Raw genomic sequence first — 9,704 nt, 5'->3', positions numbered from 1 at the left:
GGCGCCTGGAGCTGCCCTGAGGCCGCCGCCCGGCCCCCGCCCGCGCGTCAGCGCGCCCAGCCTGGGGCGCCGAGCTCCGCCTGCGCCGGAGGCCCCTGCGCGCAGCTCCGGGTGCTGGCAGCGGCCGGCCGAGGCGGCGCGGGGGTGGGACGCGGGCGGCCGCGGCTAGAGGCGCTGCCCCGGCTGGGCGCGCACGGCGGGCGCCCCGCGAGCCGCCCCGATGTGGCAGGAGGCGATGCGGCGCCGCCGCTACCTGCGGGACCGCGCCGAGGCGGCGGCGGCGGCGGCGGCGGGCGGCGGCGACGGGCTGCAGCGGTCCCGGGACTGGCTGTACGAGTCCTACTACTGCATGAGCCAGCAGCACCCGCTGATCGTCTTCCTGCTGCTCATCGTCATGGGCGCCTGCCTCGCCCTGCTGGCTGTCTTCTTCGCGCTCGGGCTGGTGAGTGGCCTCCCCGCTGCTTTGACCCCGCGCGTTCCCGGTCCCCAGGAAGGACCTAGCCCGCGACCACGTCCCGCCGGGGTCTGCGCTTGGCCGGCTGCTGGCTGCTCCGCCTGCCGGCCCGCGGCCGGCCTGGTTGGAGCAGGGTTGCGGGCAGGGGAAAAGTTTCCTTGGAAGGCTTTCTTTGCCCAAAATAAAGTTGACAGGGTGTTCGCCAGGTGGACGAGCAGAGCGTGTGGATTTTACATCTCTGCGCACCCGCTGGCAAACTCCTCTGCGCTTTGCTCCCCGGCCGCTGCCTGCAACATCCGCTCAAATAGGTCTCCACAGAATCAGCCCTCGGGCTTCTTGGAGCGTCCGCTCTTGCTTCCATTCCAGTCCACTGACAGCCCCTGAGCTGGGGTTTCAGTAAGGTCTGGGCATTTTTCACCTTTTCAAAAGCCTGCCTTGGGAAAGTAGCTAGCTAATGGCAAGAGAAATGCAAAAAGATATGACAAGATACGATTGCACACCTTTGCCTTTAAATCTGTTTCTGTTTAGCCCAGAGACAGAAAGTGATGGAGTGTTGAGCGGTTGCACATTTCACATCTTAGGAAATGTCAAAGAAGCAGCATTTCAGACGGACCCTCGCTTTTTTTTTAATTTCTGGAGGGGTAGTCAACGTATCTACAGTTTCGTGCAGGTTATTAAAGTCCATTTCATCACTAGGAGCATAATGCAGCTCAACAGCTAATGCCAATTTTGCCAGTTTTTATTTTTCAACAGAAATCCTTGGCACACTCCCTTAAACAGTGAGAGGAAATCTGTAGATGGCGGTAACTTCCTGTTACTGATCTCTCCTGAGTGTGTGGTTCAAAGTTTTGCACTGCCCATGGTATGCGTGTGCAGATTGTGTGCAAGCCTTCGATTATTCGGGATTTTTTTTTTTTTTTATTCGTGGTTGTGCTGGTCATGCCTCCACTTGAATGATAAATTTTGCAAATATATGCTCATATTTATTTACCTCCAGGAGCAAAGAAGTGGATCTTGCTTATATTTGACTAAATGCTCAAAATAGCTGTCTCTGGTATTTGATAATTTGTTTTGGGTATCCTAAGCCAGATGGTGCTCACATATTATGCATGGGAAGAATGTAACCATCATGTTTTTTTTTTTTTTTAAATAGTTTCTTCTTTCTCTATACTACTCAATGGTTGCTGTATTCATAGTGAGTTCCAGAGATAAGAGCAAATCCAGTGTAGGAGGCTATGACGTCACATGTCAGAAAGTGGTCTTTGTATGTAATGTGTGGAGAAAGAGCCCCTCCTGCTTCCTGTAGTCTACTGTGGATAGAGAGACGCCCCACACCCTCACCTGGGACCAGCCTTGAATATCCTGGAAGAGCATCTCTGTCACTCTTTACTGCTTTTAGGATAAAAAGGACTTGGAGAGAGATTTCTGTCCAGTCTCATTGGGCAAGCAGTCTCTAAAGACATGTTCTTTTTGTTCCTCTACTTGCAGGGAAGAAAACATGAACGACTTTTCCTTTGGAAATCTATTCTGCCAGGGCATTTGTGCTTGTGATTCTCCTGAGCCTGTAATTCTAACTGTTCTGGCTTGTTCTTTTCTAAATGGAAAGAAGGAGCAGCAGGTGATGGCCTATTTATAGTACCATTAATACAGTTAGACAAGTGTGAAGTTCATGTTCACTGTGCACATTACTTTGTTTTCTATGATAGAACACTTTAATTCTTAAACCTCATTGATATAGATGTTCTTGGATGGGTCCGTGAGATATTTAGTGAAGTGGGGTTTAAAGCACCTTTCTCTGAACTGTCTTTGTTCTTCATATTTGTGTTTCTTTAAAAACTTCCTTTATGTTCTGTTTGGCTTGGCGCAAATGTGGCATAGTATCCTTTTAAAACTTTATCCACAGCCTCTTTATTATTCTTTGATAGCCATCATTTCCACTCCTTCTTTGCTGAATCACTTGAAGCACAGAGTGGCCATTCCCCATGGCATGTCTGTCACCCAGGGGGATGGACAGTGGGATGGAACCTGCTTTCTGCTATACCCATCCACGGTCTCATACCTACTGTGTAAATCCTTAGCAGTGATGAGCTGTGTGGAAATGTTCCCATAGAGGGTGACTGGATTGACTGGATGTGGTAGGCTCTTTTCAGATGGAGACGTGGCTGCAGGGCTGTTTGAAATGGGCAGTGTCTGGGAGACATAGGTGCTGTCTTACAAAATTGCGCTGTAGAAAGCACTGGGATAATTCTGAGCTCTCAATAGCTCGTTTCCATTTTGTTTTTAGTAATAGCATAGCCAGCAGCTCTACTTTTCAAAAGACATTCTCCCTCTGGATAGTCAAAGAGAGCTGGTGGTAGGAACATTGAAGATGGAGTGGTGCTACTTTAGAGCTGCGTGTACATGGGTGGGGATGAGTTCGTGTCCCTGAATGAGCAGAGATTGGCTTCTGAAAGGTCTGACTTTGGGGTGGAAGTACTGTGGCTGCTTTGGGCCCTGCCGGGTTTCCTACCTTGGAGCACTTTGCTGGAATAGCTGGGCTCTCATGTAATTCAGGAGTGAAGCAGATCTATTTTTGCTCCCTGAAATCTTGGACGGATTCCTTCCCTCCCCTGAATCTGCCTGGTTTTCATTTCCATTAGACTTTCATCAGTTCTTGTAGTAGAGAAAGTCTGGCAGTTTTCTTAATGCACCTTCCTGGTCTCCTAGAACATTTGGATTACAGGATGATTTTAGCATATCCCAAGTACATAGAGATTTTTTTTACTATAGGTAATTGCCTTTGTATGAAGGGATTTGAAATATATGTTAAAAGGGGGTGGGAAGCAAGCTTTGTTTTGATTTTCCTTATGTTTTTTTTCTAGTTGAAATTGTTCAAAAAATGACTTCATTTCATTTCAATCTCTAGTTAATCCATGATTCTGCTTTATTGACTATGAAGTTAAAGTGATCCTCAGAGTAGTTTTACTATTCTGTAAAAATAAAACCTGAATTAAAACTTTGCAATCTTGCATAGTTCATTATTTTCCACATGAAAATCTACAAAAATTCATTTTAGTCTATACTTATTAATAATTATCCAAATACAGGAAACAAAATGAATAGAAGACAGGATGATGAATATTAAATTTTCACATTCTAGTTAATAATATTTTCTTTGCTTTGCATGGAAAGTTTTGGTTTAAAGTCTGATTTAGATTTTTTTCTACATCCATTTATTGAGTGCCTATCAAGTGTCAGGCACAGGAGAGTCTGGTGGGAAGAGCAAAATAAGCTTGACCCCTAAACCAGAAAACTTAGAACTAGTAAGACCACACCAAGTCATACATCTATCGTCTCATGTTGTTTTTGAGATCTGGTTCTCATCTGTGAATGCACAAGAACTCCTTTTTAGAACAAAATTATCTCATTTATGATGTCTCAAATCAGCCAGCTTTTCTCAAAACTTGCCTGTCATTGTTAGGAAAGGTTGATATCCATTTTTTAGTTTGTCAGAATACCAGTTGGTTGCAGCCAGATTTGTTTGGGTAAAGTTTATGATTAGGAATAGTCAATATCTCAATTTGAATAGAACTGTTTCTTCCCATAAATTTTATGTCAGTTACTTCAATAAAATCATTTTTATTATTGATTTAACATTATCATGAAATAAAGGCTGGCACTTTTATTAAATAAAAGTAGGTATACTATGCAGGACTGGGAATGTGACACCTTTTTTATGCTGATGGAGTGAGCTGGCTTTTAAGAACGGAACCATAAGTACTTTTCATTATCAATCAATTTTCCAGCATTAGGTGTTTTTTGCTAAGGGTAAATATATCTGACTCTTATCTCATCCTTCATACAAAGATAAAAGTCAGACAGTATTTTACTACTAATAAATAATATTATTTCCCAAAATAAACAAACGGACCCTATCATTTGATAAGTGGAAGCAAGCTTTATTATTTCAATCTTTCAGTGCCCCTAGTGGATGGAAGACACCCTTTTCTTGAAAGGTTGAAGATTGGGAAGGCACATAGGTACACCCCAGATCTCCCCTAAGGATTGGGAAGTTCTGTGCTTTCTTTCTCGAGCCTCAAATCCTGGGAGTGGAAAAGAACAGAGCATGTTCCTAGGTATTGGAGCAAAGGTGGCTAAAGATACATCTTTTTGTTCATTTCTATACATGCAGGAGAATATTGCTCCGCAGGTGTTAGTAATTTGCAACCAGTAATCCACTAAGTCATTTCAGTTATAATTTACCTGTGGCATAAACAAAAACCAGGGAAAAACGGTAATTTTCTGCAGGAAAGGTGGTTGCAATTTATAGGAGTAGCAAAAAAAAAAAAATCTCAAAGAAACTGAAGGCATCCTCTTGATATTAAAATACATGCTGAAGACTAGAGAGGCAACTCAGTGGTAGACCACTTGGATTTGATCCTCAGTATCTGAAACATTTTTTTTTTTTTTAAGAAAAAGAAAAAAAATGCATGATTAAATTCAACTTGCCTTCCCTGTTGTGAAAACACTGTAGGCTGTAGTGGTTAAGAGCATCTATCTATGTTGGAATTCTGGCTTTGTCCCTTTCTGTGTTTCCACTTCTTGGACCTTGGGCAACTTGTTTAATTCCCGTTTCCTTGTTTGTAAAATGAAATGGCACCTGCTTCATAAGGCGATGATCCAAGTTAGTACATGCAAGAAAGTCCTTAGACACAGAAGGAGCCCCAATGTCTGTTAGCTGATGGCATTTTCCTTGTTACCATGAAAGAAGGCTGTAGCCATATTGCTTTAGGGCTGGAGTTCTACAGATGGGGAAACTGAGGCCCAGAAAGCATGGGTCATGCAGCTGCGTAGTCGGGGCCAGGTCACGGGGCATTGGCTTTTTCTGAGTAACTTCTCTGGAAAGCATTGGAGATCTGGATTCCCAGTTCTTGTCTGGTTACAATGGCCATCTTTGTGGAAATTCCTCCTTATGTGAAAATCCTCAATCTTCATTCTGTGTAACAGAGTTGCATTTCATTTTTTCTCTCTTTCAGTGATGAAGATATTTGGGTAGAGATGTTCCTCACGGTTGACTCTTTGGATTGAATTGGTAGAACCATTTATTTTCATTATGCTAAATATCATCAACATCTGCCCCATTAAGCAGAGCATCCATTGTGGTTTGCTTTTGTTGAGAAGTCCCTGACATAGATGGTTGGGATGCTATACCCATTCCTGTTAAGCGTGATTCTTACTGATATTTGGAATCATACATTCCACTGAAAACTGGGAGACCCTGTTAGAGCTGATATTACTCTGTTAAGATTTGATGGTTGTGCTAATTATGTATTCCATCAGTGATTGTTAGTCATGGGAGAACCCCTGTGAGGTCTTTGGGCTCAATCCTTTGGTATATGCATCCATTCTACAACTTGGCATTGACATCAGGATGGTCTGTTGAACTGGAGCCATTCCTTCCCTCACTGAATATTTCCTGAGCACCTTCTGGGGAAGGCACTATGATTGGCATCACCCTGGTTGGCACTCCACCTGTATGTCATCGCTGATACACTGATGTGTTATCTTAAACTACAGTTTGCCCCTCTGGGGTGGTCTACCATTTTGGACCCTGTGTGTGCCTCCACCTGTGACTCTTGGTGCTGCATGTTCAAATTCAAGCTCTCTTAGTTGGGAGGGTGCTGGCTCCTGGTTGCCTCCTTCTTTTTCTGAGCATTCCTCCCTCTGTTGATTTCTACCTCCAAGGCCTGCAAAACTCACAAACTATTCAGAGGAGTTCATCTCCACATTCCTGTCATCTGAAGTTCAGATCTGTTCTTTGGGTTCATTTTCACTCTTCAACTAATTGCTGACTCTTCCAGGAAGCAACTTGGCATCCCCTGTATTTAACAAAACGCTAAGAATGTAACAGGTGCTTAATTGATGTAGGCATCCTGCACCATGTTGCTACGTTTTCCTCACCAGCTGCATCTCCCTCCTGTAGCCCACTGGTGGAAATCACAGCGTTGCTGGTAGACCTGGCTCTTGGCCGCGATGTTGCCTCTTATTACATGTTTCTGACAAGTTAAATTAACTCTTCTATTCTCAATTACTTTCATGAAATAAAATGAATAACAACTAGGTTCTCCCGGAGCTTTGTTGAGCAGTAAGTATGATAGACCATATGAGCATGTAGTGTAAGACTGGGAACATATTATATCCCAAACAAATGTAAGTCTCTGTTATTGTATCTAGACCACAGAGGGGATGTCCTCATCAAGGGCTCTTATAGACAAATGGAAGCAAAATGTGTGCTCAGAGTTTTAATTATGTAATAAATGTTTTACATGTAACTTTGAGTTATTAAAAAAAAAAAAAAAGCAGAGATAGGAGAAACATACATTTTTTTTAGGGGGGTGGGGGGAGTGTACCGGAATTGAACTCAGAAGGACTAGGCCACTGAGCCACATACCCAGCCCTATTTTGTATTTTATTTAGAGACAGGATCTCACTGAGTTACTTAGTGCCTCTCTTTTGCTGAGTCTGGCTTTGAACTCGCGATCCTCCTGCCTCAGCCTCCTGAGCCGCTAGGATTACAGATGTGCGTCACTGCGCCTGGCAAGCATAGATTTTGGAGCACCAAAATTCTTGCCACATTGGCATTCCTACCGTCTAACATCCTTTTCAGTTTTGTTGGCTTTGGATGAGTTTATATAAAATTACTCAGGAATAAGGTGATATTTGTGGTGTGACTGCATAGCTTCAGATTAGGAAATAGACACCCACTGTTGACTCTGGACACCTCTGGGAGGAGGAAGGTGGGTCACAGAGCTACCTTGTGTGTGCAGTGAAGTTGACAAGATGAAGCCTGTGCTCCTTCAGCGTCTCTTTGTATTAGAATAATGCAGTAAAATAAAAGACACAAGGAAGGGGCGGGAGGAGGTTTGGAGGAAGTTTCCATCAGTCCAGCCGTTTCTTTCTGGCAGTGTTGCAAACACTTCCTCTTGTTCCCTTCTTTACCTGGGCCTCTGCAGGTGAGGGAGCCCCTGAGAACCTGGGCCAGCCAGTTCTGAGCCAGTTTCAGAACACCTCTGTGGGCGGGGGTGGGGGTTCATGAGCCTCCCCCCGCCCCCCACGTCTTGGCTGCTAGGGATGCCAGCATCTGAGTCCAATCAAGTCATGTTTGAAAAAGTCAGGATTGAAGTGGGGATTTTCAGTTATCAGGGTAACTGAAATACGGTGAGTGAATAATTTATTGAATTTGGGGGTGCAGACCTGAAAAACAATAGTTCTTTCAGAACTTTGAAATTCTGAAGATTTCTCAAGAAGGTGGTTATTGTCTGAGAGAATTCTGAGGGAGATCACGCCACAAGGGTCACTGCCCACAGAAGGTTCCTGATGGAGAAGATGGCGGAGCAGCAGGAGGAGCCCTGACTGCAGGGCTTAGAAGGAGAAATCCTGACCTCTCTCTTCAGTGTTCCTCTGCGTCCCTCAGACGTCATGATGTTGGGTCGCTGCAGCTAGGGCAAGCCAGAGCTCGGAGGCACTGGCTTTTATTCCTAAGCCTTACTCACAGCCTGAGTTATTGTATATGTGTATGTGTTTTAGTGCCCTGTATTATTTTAAAAACTATATAAAGAATAAAAGGAAAAAAAAAGATTTTAAGCTATTATGGATCTGGAGTCATCGTATGGAAAAGAAAACCTTGGAAAAGTCCATGACTAAAACTAATTAAATCTATTAATGTTTTTTTTTTTTTTTAATTACAAAAGAGAACAGGGGCAGGAAGTGAACTGTATGATGAAGAGAGGTTACCACAGCTCCCAGAGGTGCTGATCCTAACGGCGAATGTCCCCATCACTGACCTGCAGTTAATTCAAACACGTAATGTCCATGTTCTTTGGAATTGGACGTCAGGTACACAGAATGGATTAATCATTTGATTAATTTGATTAGCGTTGGATTCTTGAGCATAATCCTCCTTGCTCTATATTTGGCTCACTTATTTATTTATAAATAAATAAACCTAGTTGGATAGAATACCAACAAATATATACCTCCAGGTACATATTTCTGTCTACATGTTCCACCCATTCCATTCTGCTATCTCTCTTCAGATGTAAACTTCATATGGAAATTGCTTTTTTATTACTTTTTCTCTTCTTTGTATTCATTTTATCATTATACATATAGCAAATGATAGACAGTCCCTAGCTTACGATGGTTCAACCCACTTGAATCAAATGTATGAAATATGATATGTCAAGAGCTATGTAATGTTTTGAACAACTAATAATAAAAAAAAATAAAATGGAAAAAATAGAAAACCCTTGATAAACAATTAAACTGTAATATAACCTTAAAAAAAAAAGCACATCCTGTTTATTATGTGCGGAACTGAATCACAGGGTCTTCCAGGTGCCCCACGTGGACTGTCATACCATTGACAAATGATGAGTTATATTTAATCTTTTCTAAAAGCAAAGCCTTTAATTTCTTTTTGTTGTTTTATTATGCTGGTATTATAATATTGACAGAATTGGTGCCTGGGGTCCCTGGGGCTCTTTCCTGCTTTTAAGGGGAATTCATTCACAGTTTATCCATTAAGAATGATGTTGTTGAGAGTTTTTGTAGGTATCCTCTGAGATTTCCTTGTATTCTAATCTACCAAAAGAAAGTATTGACTTTTACCAAGTGGAGATAACCATGTGCTTTGGGGGGAGTCTTTAATTTGTCAGTGTACTGAATTGAAATTATAGATTTCTCTAACATTAAGCAACTTTTTATATTCCTGTGACAAATTCAGTTTTCATGATATCTCATGAAAGCTTGTGGGTAATGTGTTAATATTTTATTTAAGATTTTTGCAGATATTCTTTGGCTGCAATAGATTTGAAAATTTCCTTTATCAGTCTGTTATTTCTTTTTTAAAATAGATTTTTTTCTAGTCTTATAAAATAAGTTAGGGAGTATATTTTCCCTTTTGGTTTTTTTAAAATAAGTTTTCACCATGTTGGAAAGAGTTGATGTAATTTGCCTAGAAAGGCAAGGGCTTCTTGCTTTTTCCTGTAGGGAGATTTTAAAATTTCTGTTTCCATATCTTTGGTAGTAACAGACTACTTAGTATTTGGTTTCTTTGGTCAGTGTCATTAATATGTTTTTCAGGAATGTTGTAATTCATCCAAATTCTCAAATGTGATGGCAAGCATTTGATGATAGCATTCTCACTTTGAGGTTCTACAGTGCTTCATCTTTGGAACTAATGTTTGTCTTAGTTTATTCTGTTATGTAT

At 42.2% G+C, this 9,704-nt stretch overlaps 1 protein-coding gene across 1 annotated transcript in view; it reads left to right on the top strand.

Annotated features, from left to right (window-relative positions):
- The first annotated feature begins 220 nt into the window (after positions 1 to 220).
- Positions 221 to 9,704, top strand: part of Adcy2 (adenylate cyclase 2) — a 374,991-nt gene continuing 365,507 nt past the window's right edge. The window contains exon 1 of the mRNA XM_027943896.2: positions 221 to 442. Coding sequence (XP_027799697.1) covers positions 221 to 442 — 222 coding nt within the window. The remainder of the gene's footprint in view (positions 443 to 9,704) is intronic.

This window comes from Marmota flaviventris, chromosome 5, assembly GCF_047511675.1.
Source record: "Marmota flaviventris isolate mMarFla1 chromosome 5, mMarFla1.hap1, whole genome shotgun sequence".
Lineage (NCBI taxonomy): Eukaryota > Metazoa > Chordata > Mammalia > Rodentia > Sciuridae > Marmota > Marmota flaviventris.
The sequence above is the reverse complement of the archived record's forward strand: the minus strand, read 5'-3'. Positions and strand labels throughout refer to the sequence as shown.